General features: G+C 37.7%; 1 protein-coding gene across 2 annotated transcripts in view; it reads left to right on the top strand.

Moving 5' to 3' along the window:
* si:ch211-239f4.1 (EVI5-like protein) overlaps positions 1-12,860 on the top strand; it is a 55,436-nt gene extending 42,576 nt beyond the window's left edge. For both annotated transcript variants that reach the window (XM_017699116.2, XM_017699115.2), the window contains one exon: positions 6,833-12,860. In XM_017699116.2, the coding sequence (XP_017554605.1) occupies positions 6,833-7,141 (309 nt within the window). In that variant the 3' untranslated portion in view covers positions 7,142-12,860. The remainder of the gene's footprint in view (positions 1-6,832) is intronic.
* Positions 12,861-13,802: the final 942 nt, after the last annotated feature.

The following is a 13,802-nucleotide window of genomic DNA, read 5'->3' as shown; positions in this document are numbered from 1 at the left end:
CGGAAAACAGTCCGCAGTCATTTCTAGTATTCAGCATGTTGGTTGTTCCCAAGTCAGCAAGTGTATAGCATTTGTATGGCCTTAAGATTAGCATTGACAGATCATAAGTCAATCCTGCAATTTGAGAAATGCATTAACAATGGCCAAAAACCACGACATAGATCACACTGCAGCCCATTTTTCCTATTTCCCAAATGAACCACATACACAGATGCATACAGTGGGCTTTTGATGTGTGAATGTGCGTGTGTGTGTGTGTGTGTGTGTGTGTGTGTGTGTGTGTGTGTGTGTGTGTATGAGTGATGCTAATGAGACCTCTTGCCTGCACCCACATTTACGCACACACACACACAAACACACACATGCGCACATTTTGTTGATCAGAGCAGTGCTTGCTCATCCAGAGACAAGCCTTTCGTGACATGGGGGTGTGAGAGTATGCTGACATTCTCCATTTACTCTCTATCTCTCTCTCCCTGTCTCTGTGTATTGCTATCCTGTCCTTGTCATCTTCCTTTTTGGTTTTACCGCTCACCGCGCTCTCATTCTGTCTTTCACTCATACTATTCATGCCCTTCAACCAGTGTTTACATACAAATCTATGTACAGTGAAATTAGCAGCATTTAGTCGTTCTCTGCTCTTGAAATAACGATGCACTGTCAAAAATGTAACATTATGATTATTCAAAAATCTGATTGTCTGAAGCTGTTGTAAAATGCCCAATATATACACATTATTGTCAAATAAGTACAAATTATTGTGCTGTTTATGGTATAATACTTTACCATTATGTTACTCGGCAACCAAAGCCTACTGATAATAAACTACATTTCTTAGCAGAGGAATTGTTAATTGTGGTTATTATTAATAATAAATTATAATGCATTGATTAGATTTATAATAACTTATTTATTGCATTTGGTGTATTTTATCATACTGCACTTTCTTACTGTTTTTCTCTTGCCTAACAACACCCTTTAGCTGTGGTAAAAGTCACTAACATACAGCCTCTTACAATTTTGTTTTATTGTAAAATGGATTAATCTAAAACCTGATTGGCTAGGCACAGTTATTAAACACTATGTGGTGGAATACAGAATATTTTATTGCAAGTCTTATTAGTGCTGAATAATTTATTAAATACTGCCATATTTGATCATATTGTAATGTATATGTATACATATATGAATCATTCTGCAAATACGTGATACTTCATACTTCAAACTGTAGTCCCACAGTAAAAAACTGTTTATAAACAATTAAGTATTCAGAACTTTATTTTTTCAGAGTAAAGATATTTCTGATTTCTTTAAAAGTTAAACTGAAGTATTTAGATTTATCGTGAGTTTAGGTTTTAAATTAAAAAACTGAAACTAAAAAAATGCTGTTCCATGTTTTCATGTCCCTACTGAAACACTGAAGTCCATAGGTGGAGTCTTATTTTAACCACCTCCCTCATGGCCACATGGTGAGCAGTTAGATCCCTTTGTTTTAAAGTAAATGTGTCCAAAAGTCTGGACATACACACACACTTCTTTTTTTAAACAAACTTAATATATTGATATCTTGTATAGAAGAGCAGTGTAGAAGAACACAGAGCAGCACCCTGATTTAAGCATTGGCACTGATTATTGTAAATTATTAGTAAATTTTTGGGAGAATTTTTCATTAGAACTTTGCATCCAAATGCAGAGTATTGAAAATATATTACAATACATTACATTTATATTTTGAATTATACAACATATAATGGTACATTTCAGTTTCCTTGTAAGTGGTGTAAGGTTTGTTTCATTACGAGCATTAAAATGTCAAGACTTCAGTATTAAGCAAATTGATAGTTGTTGTAACTCGTTTATATATATATTTATAGAAAGAGAAGAAGCCCTGATATTAGGCCTCTGATTGACACTTGTTCTGTAGCTCAGATATGCAGGTAAATCTCGGTGGCGGCCTGTTTGGCGCAGTGACTTTTGCTTTGTGGTTTTCACTGAAAGCCGAGAGAGAGGAAGTGAGAGGAGGAGTCTGTACTGATCACTGTCTCAGGAAGCCTTTCCATTGGTTAACCACCGACCCTCCCCCATTTGCAGATTGCCTGAGTGCTTGTTGGGAAATCCATGATGTCAAGTCTGAGATTTTTTTTACTCTATACCTGTGACATTCTCTCATGCATACAAATCATACACACACAAGATCAATGAGTCAGAATGAGAGATTTGAAATGAGACAGAAAAATGTGGTCCACTTCAGTCACGCAAGGGTATCCACGGACTAAGCCATTCACACGCACTATACGCACGCACATGCACTGAACAGCTACAAAGCAACAGACTTTGTCAAACATTCCATAGAAAGTACAGAAGATGAAGTCAAATTAAGGTCAGTCACACAAGGCACATTAAAATCAATGTAAACTTAGAAACACCCCATATTTCATTTTGAAAAAAGTGCAGAATATGAAATCAGATTAAAGTCAATCACTTTATATATAATATATTAGAACATGGTGCTTAGCTGAGGCTAAATTCTGTCACGAGCAGATATTACATCAATAGCACAACATCAGTCCCACTGATTTACACAGAAACAAATCAAGCAGTTTGATCGTAATCAGTGTCTACGTGTGTATTTAAGAGTATGAGTGTGTGTATGTGCTGCGCTGTAACCTCACTCTTATCGTCAGTGCTGCTTAAATTCCTCTTCATGACACATATTATACCACTATGTCTATCAAACCACACGTGTTGCTATGGCAGCAGACCACAGGCCTGAAGCCAGCGATCTAACTGACTCTCCTCAGGCCTGGGCTGAACAAAAGAGTTTACAACATGTCACAAATACAGAAAAGGAAATCTGAATCCACCTTCTATTGTCTGGTTCCTTCATACATACAGTTGTATCCAAAACTCTGAAACACCCCAGTTCTGTTCTGTTGATTTTAACACAGCCTCTACATCCTCAGAAAAAAAATAAATATGACAAGTGCACAATTTTAACATATTGGAGGAACATACAGTATAAAATCTGCAGTAACTTTTGCACAGGCCACGTTTTATGTTATTTTTCCCAATATCTCAAATTTATTAAAAATGAGACTCATTAAAAATGAATAGCCTTTATTGAATAGTACACTGATTTCAAGTAGAATCTAAGGCTGTATGGAAACATATCAGTATCAAAGTTTAAATTAAAATGTAATGCAATCTGTTTGTATGTCCCAGTCATATATGCAAAGTTGAGCTCAAAATGAAAATTCAAATTAAGTACTGCAATGTTAATTTGCCATTTGTTATATTAGTATTGACATTTCATTTACACAGAGATAAGATGCTTTATAAGTAGCTTTATTTAAATTAAAATGTACTGTATTTCCAGAATTATTTATGCTTAATGTGATTATGTAGCAATGGTAATAATGATAATTAAAATGTAATTTGTCTTATATACATTTTCACACTCTAATAACTTATTTAAATTGCATTATCAAAGGGAACCCCAAGTTCAAAAGAGGTCAACATTAAAATATAAGGGAAATAGGAACGGAACAGAAAGAAAGAAAAGAAAAATCCGGGTCCAAGCCCCCATGAGCAAGCCAGTGGCGACAGTGGCAAGGAAAAACTCCCCAAAAGAGGACAAAACCTTGAGAGGAACCAAGACTCAGAAGGGGAACCCATCCTCCACCGGATAGCAAACATTGTTACTATGAAGTGTTACAGAACAAAGTGGGGGAAAAAAAAGAAAGCAGTGGCTAATTTGATTAGCTTATGATTATGCAGCAACAGCGGTGGTCAAGCCAATGGCTGGTTAGCAGTGGCACCCGATCAGGGCAGACGGGCCAACAGCATCAGATGCACAGGATGGGCAGCTGTTCAACTCAGCAAAGAAAAGAAGAAAACACAGAGTCAGTTCTGTAAAGAGTGACTAATCACAGATTACAGTATTAACAGAGCAGCAGAGACTCTGGCAGGTCTAGATCTAACAGGGAAGACTGATTACCAAAGGCTTGACTATACAAGTAAGTTTTTAGCCTAGACTTAAAAACTGAGGCTGTGTCTGAGTCCCGAACATTAACAGGAAAGCTGGGGGGCTTTGTATGAGAAAGCTGTACCCCCTGATGTAACTTTATTAATTCTAGGTAACAGTAGTAAGCCAGCACCTTGTGATCTAAGTAGGCGTGATGGTTCATAGTAGGAGAGAAGCTCACTCAGGTACTGAGGGGTGAGTCCGTTTAGAGCTTTATAAGTTAGTAATAGAATTTTATAATCAATGCAAAATTTAACTGGTAACCAGTGCAGGGCTGATAAAACTGGGCTAATATGGTCAAACTTTCTGGTTCTTGTGAGACTCTGGCTGCAGCGTTCTGAACTAGCTGAAGTTTGTTAAGGCTTTTGCTGGGACATCCAGACAGCAGGGCATTACGGTAATCTAGCCTTGAAGTAATAAAAGCATGAACTAGTTTTTCTACATCCTGTAGAGATAATGCATTTATTAGTTTAGCAATATTGATGAGATGCAGGAAGGCTGTTGTAGTGATATTAGTTATATGTGCATCGAAGGACAGATCAGGGTCTATCACGACACCAAGATTTTTAACAGATGAGCTTGATGCAACTGAGAAATTGTTAAGTTTAAGAGGTAAGTTAGACAGTTTGTTTCTAGCTGCTTTTAGACCAAGAAGCAGGATCTCTGTTTTATCCGATTTAAGTAAGAGAAGATTACTCAACATCCAGTCTTTTATGTCTTTTACACAGTCCTCAATCTTGCAAAGTTTGATTTTATCATCCGGTTCGCTTTATGTGTATAACTGAGTGTCATCGGCATAGAAGTGGAAATTTATACTGTGTTTACTGATAATGGCGCCCAATAAGAAGAACTAGCAGAGACACATTTCCTTTGTCAGAGAATAATAAAAGATCATTTACAATTTTTACTAGTGCTGTTTCTGTACTGTGATGTGGCCTAAAACCAGACTGAAATTTTTCAAAAAGATAATTCCTATGCAAATAAGAGGTTAATTGTTTTACTATCGCTTTCTCCAAGATCTTAGATATGAAGGGGAGATTCGAGATAGGTCTATAATTTGATAGTTCGCAGGGATCGAGGTTAGCTTTCTTAATCAGCTGTCTAATTACTGCTAGTTTAAGAGTTCTGGGATGTATCCAAGACTAAGAGAGGAGTTTATTATTGACAGAATAGGCTTCGTCATTTCTGGTAAAATGTCCTTGAGTAAACCTGTAGGAATCGGATCTAAAATACAGGTAGATGATTTTGCGGAAGAAACCATTTTAACTAGTTCATTTTCTTGAAGTAATGTAAATGATTCCAGCCTCTCTGTAGTGATTATAATATTCTCAGGATCTAGACTGGCATTATAAGGCAGCAGGTTTGTAGAGTTTAATTGTGTGTTCTGAATTTTCTGCTTAATTTATTCAATTTTATCACTAAAGAAATTCATAAAGTCATTGCTGCTATAGGCTGATGGCATCAGTAACTGTTTTATTCTCTTATTTTAAAAATTGTGCTAAACAGTAGTCTAGGATTATTCTTATTGTTTTCTATGAGAGAGGAGAGATAGGCTGATCGTGCTGCAGTAAGAGCTCTTCTATAGTCTATAAGGCTCTCCTTCCAGGCGGACTGGAACACTTCCAATTTAGTCAGACGCCATTTTCGCTCTAGTTGTCTGGCAGTCTGTTTTAAAGCTCGGGTATGATCATTATACCAAGGGGCGAGTTTTTTCTACCATACTATTTTATTTTTTAATGGAGCCACATTATCTAAAGTAGATCGAAAAGTATGCTCTAAGCACTTGGTCAAAATATCTAACTTGTTAGGGTTAGATACACAGCTGGCAGAAGCTGATAACTGCAGGAGGTTTCTGATAAAGCTGCCAGCTGTGGAGGAAGTTATAGTCCTCTTAATATGATAACATGGTGATGAATGCACATTACCACTAAACTGAATTTCGCCTGAGATTAAGTAATGGTCTAAGACTGCTGTGCTCTGGAGGAGAATGCCTGTTATCTATGTCTACACCAAAGGTCAGTATTAAGTCTAGAATATGGCTGTGATAGTGTGTGGGCCCTTTTATAATTTGTGTGAAACTTATGGAGTCTATGATGGATATAAATGCCTTACTTAGTGCATCATGAGGATTGTCAAAGTGGATATTAAAATCTCCGACAATTATTATTTTACTTGAAAACGTTATTAAGCTTGATAGAAACTCAGAGAATTCCTGTAAGAACTGAGAACACGGCCCGGGCCGTAAAAAATAATTTTTATTTATTCCTTGATCAAGTATATTAAGTAAAAGAACTTCAAAAGAAGAGAATGTATATCCTACTTTCTGGTTCACGCCTAAAGTGTTAGTATGAATGGTTGGTATACCCCCACCCCGGCCACTTAAACGAGGGCTATGTGCATAGCTGTAGCGTGTGGGAGTGGCTTTATTTAGACTAAGGTATTCATCGGGTCTAATCCACGTTTCTGTGAGGCACAGAGCACCCGCGACCCTGAGGGAGAAGCGGCTGAGAAAATGGATGGATGGATGGATGGATGGATGGATGGATGGATGGATGGATGGATGGATAATGTCTGTAAGGGATCTTATGTTAAGCAGTCCTAGTTTTAGACCAAAGGTGCGATCATTGCAAACTGGGAACCACACATCTAACCCACATCACCAGTGTCTTAATTTTGTAAAGCTTTCTACAAACTATTTGAAGTTACGCAGAGTTTGCATATGTATCTGCAGTAATTCCAAATGTGAACTGATTACAAACTACTGCTTTATTGTGTTTTTCTCATGTTTTTTTTTTTTTTTTCTGTCAGATACGGCAGCTCCGTGGCCAGCCCTCCAAATTCCAAAACTCTGGAGGTGGGGCCTTTCAGGACCTGTGCCTGGCAAGCCCAGCTTCTGCAGAAGGAGATTACTTGAGTTCGGACGAGGACCTCCTCCAGAGCCCCCTGCCAGCCACCGCTCTGTACCCTCACCACCCATCCCCACGGCTGGACAGCGAGGGCAGCACCGACAGTGACGGAGAAGAGAGGATCCAGCACCAGGACCTGCGGCAGGATGTCTTACCCACTACACAGCAGCTTTATCCCGGTATGGTTTGCCCTGAGGGCCTGGAGAACTGATGGTACTGGAGAAAAGAGGGTGATGGATTCATACTGAGACATGGGAGAGGAGAAACACTGCAAACACATAGGCAGAGTCACAAAGAACACGCGAGTACAAACATACACATACATACTAATACACACCCATGAAGACCGAACTGTGATTGGTACAAAAGAAAGGGGAGAATGCATAAATATCATCTAAGTTCAAGAGAAAGACTATATATGTATAGAAACACGACAGAAGTACAGAAGCACAGACTGCACTCTTAAAAATGAAGGTGCAACAAAGGGTTCTTTGGTGCAATGCCATAGAAGAACTACTTGTAATTCCCTAAAGAACCTCTCAAAGAATGATATTATATACTGTATGTTATAATGGTATTGCTGTAATTAAGATGTGTGACTCCATTTACACCTGGTTATTTGATGTATCTTGAGTATCAGAATTATAATGATATCCAGATTATCCACATATAAATGATTTTGAAATGCAGTAGGCAAATTCAGAACTTAAGGAAGTGGTCTGAGATTGATTTTAGCCTGAAATGTCCAAACCACATTTGACAACCAATACTGCATTGAAGCCTCCCTTAGCTGTGCTACATATTGGGGAAATAAATGCCCACTTGACTGCCACCACTAAACAGAGTCATCACTGCTCCTTAGCTCATACCATGAGTTTCTTCTCAAAGTGTATCTCAGTAGCCTTCAAAAGCCAGTTACAATATCGCCTCAGTTTGGTTAATCTTTACTTCATATCATCATCTCACTACAAAACATTAAGCTTTAATGTATAATCTTCCTTCAGGAGACTGATTATTCTAAGCAGCAGTCGTCTTGAAAACATCAGTGTAAAGCCAGTGTAAGGAAATTAATAATGCCCTGAAGAATTGTGATTTTCAACCATCTTCTGAATAAACCTGAAAAAAACAAGGAACAACATTCAACCAGTGCAGCTCAACAGCCACATTTACCGAACAATTCCATCTATGTTAGGTATAATAAATGTAATTTTAAAGTAGGATATCACCCAACATGTTCAGTTGTGTCCATGTGAGGAAATATATGAAATAAATCAAGTGAACGACCGCTGTAAACCAGCGGTCAGTGTGCTTTTACTGTGGTAACTTGGCTAACCATCATTGGGCACAATCCAGATACAAGTGACATGAAACGACCAGGTGTAAACGGGGTCTGGAGCTTAGAAATATATATGAACCTTTATTTTTAAGAGTGTATGACACAAGTTATTTTTCCCTCCCTCTCTCCGACTGATCTCACACCTACCCAAAACTGAAACTTACAGTAAAACACAAACGTCCAAATGTCCAGGGTCCAAACATCCAAATGTCCATAGATCAGCCTCTAACATACATGTCCATGCATATCATGACTATTATCACTATCATGAATTAGATATGGAGATTCAGCCTTTGGTGGCCCTTTCTATTAGATAGACTGAAATGTGCTCACGAACCTTTATAGTTTGAATCAAAGGTTCTTGAGGCTTTGACTCCTGATTTTTGAGACTCCTTGGGGCCACAACTTTGAATCTGTAGCATCACAGATCTGGGAGATGGACAGTGAAACTCCTTGGAAATAGAAGATATCCCACAAGAACCATACAGTGCCAGGCCCTTGGCTGTGAACCAGTGGGATGAAGCTAATGAAGCTAAACGCTGACAGCTAAAAACCTTTTCCTACAGAAAGAAGGTGCAGGAGCTACCGGCACTCATACACACGTACACTCTGCCACTGTTCCGTAGCAGTCCATCCAGATTTTGTTTTTCACCCTTTCTTCCAGAAGACACCTTGCCTGATACATTTCCAACCCTACAAGACACTACAATCACTTTATAAGAAAGAGGGAGGGAAAAGAAGATGGGTGAAAGAGAAACAAGTGGAAGAAGAGCATGGACTTCTACATATATGATATTATAGGGATGTTAATAGATGCATAGCTAAAAATATTAACAATTTACAGTAGCTAATCCATTTGTTTGTGTGTGTCTTGATGCCTTGCTGCAAACAAGGAGGGTGATCACACTTTTTTGGACAGCGAAAGTCCATCATTGAAAAACAAACACAGTATTTCAAAATTGCCAAATCTTAAGTTGTTTTGCTATTATTTATATGTTCCTATTTATTTTGATATTTTTTTATTTTTTTATATGTATACTGAGACCGATATAAATACTTCATAGAAACGGCAGCCAAATTTTTTATTGTTTTTAATTTTACTCCTCTGTGCCAAACCATGTAAACAGCAAAACGGTGGCGTTTAGTGTCTCCATGGCAACGCCACATTAGAAATGCGGTGAAAAGACAGAATGAAATTTTAACTATGCTGCTACGATGATGTTTTATTTCCCTTTGAGATATTCCTTATGTTCATATATGCACATTAACTAATAGCCCATCTTCCCCTGTAGAGTAGGTCTCTCATAGCAAGACGTACTGTGAAGAAATATGACTTGAACGAGGGTATATTAAGGACTCCAGGGTTACTTGAATTCCATATTTCCTCACAAATAATTTTAAATGTGTTAACTTTTCAGGGCTACAATTGTTTTAGCAAGACATCTGTTTCTCATAGATGTTCAACATGCAAACCACAGGTTCTAGCTACTCACTGTTCAGCATTTTGGTTTTGGATTTGGCCAAGCTGATTCATTGGAACAAAGAGGCTGCCATATAAGCTTTTGATGTCTATTGTCAATTCTTCAGTGCTGAATCTATTAAACAGTAGCAGAAAGAAGACTGAACTTCTCAGTTGACTGCTAACATGATTGAAGATTTGAGGTATGTATCATGTTTTTGTTTATATTTCGTCATCCTGTTTGTTTGTCAAATAAGTCAAAACCAGGCCACTGCAGTTGTTCACCATTTTGTTGCCTCATTTCTGACTTCTACATTTTGATACCACCATCAGTACTTATACATGCAGATCTTCATCTTGATAAGACATTCGTCCCTGACTCCTCATTCACTCATATCACTGCCTTATTAGACATAGTTATGGACTTTGTAGGTGTTGAAATGGATGTTCAAATGTCCTCAGATGTCTTCACAGCATACCATGGCTTCATTATGGACAGATGCTTTAGAAGTGAACAAGTTGTCTCTAAATATATGAAGAACGTTTTTTTTTGCACACATGTATAGGTCATTATGTGTACTCTGAATGATGAGAGGTGTATTTAATGTATCCTTCATAAAGAATAAATTGTCGCTGTTGTAAGAAAATCTTATATCTCCAAAACAGCAATTTAAGAAGTGAAGGAAAAATTATTTCCTTATTTCCTAAATCTATTTTTTTGCTGCTAAGAAAAAGGCCAAGAAATTACTATGGGCTGTCAAGTAAAGAATACAATACCATGTTGGAAGACACTGACATCACATTAGTCCTTGTTTTTTCTTTGTTTGCAACCCTGTAGTTGAGCCTGAGTGAGAAAGCACATTTTTATGGGCTATACTATTTCCAGTTTTCCTTTACTGAATTACATCTCCTTAGGTAATTCAACTTCTGGATTTTGCTCCAACTGCCTGGAGAACTCTGCTGCTGGTTTTAGTTCATAAAAGAACCCAGGCAGTTAGAATAAACTCTCAGTAGGGATTTCCCTTTCGGGGCCTGAACTACCAACTCTGTTTATTTGTCATTTTGTTATGCCACTGCTTTTTTGGTGGCAGACCTTGTTGTACATCTACTACTGAAAACACGACTTTTTTTTTTCTTCTAGTCTGACTTGACTAGTCCAGAATCGCTAACGTCTCCTGTCATAACCATCTAGCCACCCAGCCACACTAACACTGTTTGCATGATGTGTTTGTTGACATGGGGTTATTTTTGTTGCTGTAGCTATGCTACTGTCAATCACCATGCGGTTCAAACGCAAACACAGTAATGATTAGGCAGAACAGTGGAGCTTGTCTAGCTTTTAACTCTGTTTGAAGTGTGGTTTGCTTGCTTTTTTCCCAAATCTAACTAATATGAAATATTTGCACGCTCTAACTTCTGTTCATGTAACTCTGATTGGTTTGATTTTCCATTCATCAGGAAACAACAATATAAAGGTAACTGGCGTTTTTCAAATGGAGTAAAAATACATCAATAAAAAAACAGGAGTTACAGGCTTTTCATATGACAGCGACATAATGAACTGTTGAGCAGGTGATCAAAAAGCAGCATCTTTTCACACCTAAAGGATGTTGCCTGAGGACCCCCCACCAGTCTGTGTGGACTTAATTTAATGTGCTGTTAATATGCTTGCTGAGCAGTGACAGTCATTAAGAGTGAATGATTCTATTATTTGACTTCAGTGCTTCACACCATCATCATATCCTCTATCAGACACTAATGTGCATGTTGTACGAGACAGCTAATTGTACTTAAATGTTTTAGAGCGTATATCATGGTCATATGTGTTGGCCAGAATGCTACATTCTTTTGCACTATGAAAGGAAACCTATTCCGCATTAAAAATAAGGGAGCGATTCACAAAAGAAAAATAATCCCAGTATTACACATCAACTGATCTTGTGGGCATAGGTGGCAGGACTGAGGTCAAGGTTATGTATCAGCTCATGTCAGGGCCCACAGTTGGTGTAACGGAATAATGTAGCTTTTTTGAAATTTCAGAGGAAGTTGTGCTCATAGGTTGGTGTTCTTACATCATCAGTAACTGCTTTGTGGTTGACGTTGTGACTTCCAGAGAACGCTGACCAATTGACAAACACCTGTTGCAAACAAGACGTAAAAGCATTTGGTCAATGTAGTCATGCTCAGGTCATCTGAACTGAGATCATTATTGTGGTATTCTCCAGCAAGTAGATACTGCAGTTGGGATGTTCTTGTAATGCCCTGTCACTTGTATGTTTATCACAGTGTCAGTTTTATTAAAATACCATGGTGCTTGAAGTTTCTCAATATATTCAATTTGAATAGTTTCACCTGCTACATCCATCACTGTGAAATTAGAACAATCTCTCCAGTGTTGTTTACATACATTTATGTTTGTGTCAGTGTCTTTTATTTATTGCAATCATGGATTTGTGGATCATGGTTGATTGCTTGGGGTTTTCATGGCAGAAGTGACCCCTATTCGGTGCCATAACAAGTGTCAGATGAGACTTATTACAGATTTACTACATATTTGCATAAACTGAATCGTGTAAAATACAAACATCATTTTCCACTTTTCATAATTTCAAATTCAGAACAGAGCAGATTTTTCACTGAAGGAGTGATACAGCAAGAAAGAAGAACTTTGTTCCAGTTCACTCTTTAGTGCATTTCACCAGTTTCCTTGTTTTCCAATACATTTGATAAAATGGTACATCAAAACAAAATGGTGACATCTCATACACTCATAAATCTGCTTTTCTTTCCGCACTAACCCTCTGTGTCTACCTGTTACATAAACAGTCGATTAGGAATATGATAAATACAGAGGCTGTCAAAAGTGGATTGGAACAGGGCCGATGTCCTTTCCTAGTGTCCTTAATAAGCCCTGCTTCCTGATTTCATAAACAGTGGTTCGGTCCTCCCATATGACCTTCAAATCTGGTCCACTCTCTCTCGCAGTTCTACTGATGTGTTGTCACATATAATATAAATGACAGTAATAAAGAAGATATTAATGAAAATATTATTAAATGATGATTCTGTGTTCTGTACTTAATGAATGATATCAAGAAAAAACAATAAACATTTACACTATTCTCAAAGACAACATGCTGGATGTTGTGTTTTATTTGTTTTGTTTTTTTTATTTTCTGGCAATAGATGTTTAAAACTGAAACTGAGAGAATAATCATAAACAGTGTGTAATTTAGTCCAAGATTAGGCCGAAGCAAGTAGTTTCCGATCTCGGCGCTTATGATCTCTGCATAGTTGTGTTCTCCATGCTGTTAGCTAACCATTGGTAATGTAGTACCTTGTGTGTTCACATGTTAACAAATCCATGATGTAATATTAGTATACACATATCAACACTTTAAAGTGTTACCAGGGTGCTGTAGTTCAGGTGTACCTGAACTTTTTCTCTTTGTGGGTCAAAATGACAAGACTATGCAGTGTTATGCAAAAGTTTGAACACCTCTAGTCAAATGACATTCAATCCAAGTGAAATAAATATCCCATCCTCTACAGGAAACACAGATAAGTTTAAAATACAGGGGAAAAAAACAACAAAATGTGGCATAGCTTTTGCTCTTTTTGCATTTTATGTGTTGGCAGTGGGCTGTAGAGGATTATTTTGATTGACACAGTGTAATTTTACTAGAGGCGCAAAACTGACTGTGCAAATAAAGGAGGTTTCAAAGATTTTAGTGAGTTTTATAACAACACTACACTGCATTTTGTTACTGAAATACTTAAAGAAAATGTAATAATATAAAAATATGTTCTTTCATTGCGTGAAGGGGTGGGCTTAGAGTAACTTTCTAGTGGGATGAATCAAACGTTCTCACAGGCAAACTTTGGCTCATGGGCCACGCTTTGGGCAACGCTGCTTCGGCATAATTTATGTGCCGCATCTGCACTATATGGTCGATAACCACAGAAAATAATGTAGCTTCAGCATCTGCTCGTTGGCCTCTATTTTAAGTGTGTTACATGTTTTCTGTGCTGAGGAGCCTCAAAATGACTGTCTGTAGTAGATTGTTGTACATTACA

Source organism: Pygocentrus nattereri, chromosome 12 (genome assembly GCF_015220715.1).
Source record: "Pygocentrus nattereri isolate fPygNat1 chromosome 12, fPygNat1.pri, whole genome shotgun sequence".
Taxonomy (NCBI): domain Eukaryota; kingdom Metazoa; phylum Chordata; class Actinopteri; order Characiformes; family Serrasalmidae; genus Pygocentrus; species Pygocentrus nattereri.
Note: the sequence above shows the minus strand (reverse complement) of the source record. Positions and strands in the feature narration are given on the sequence as shown.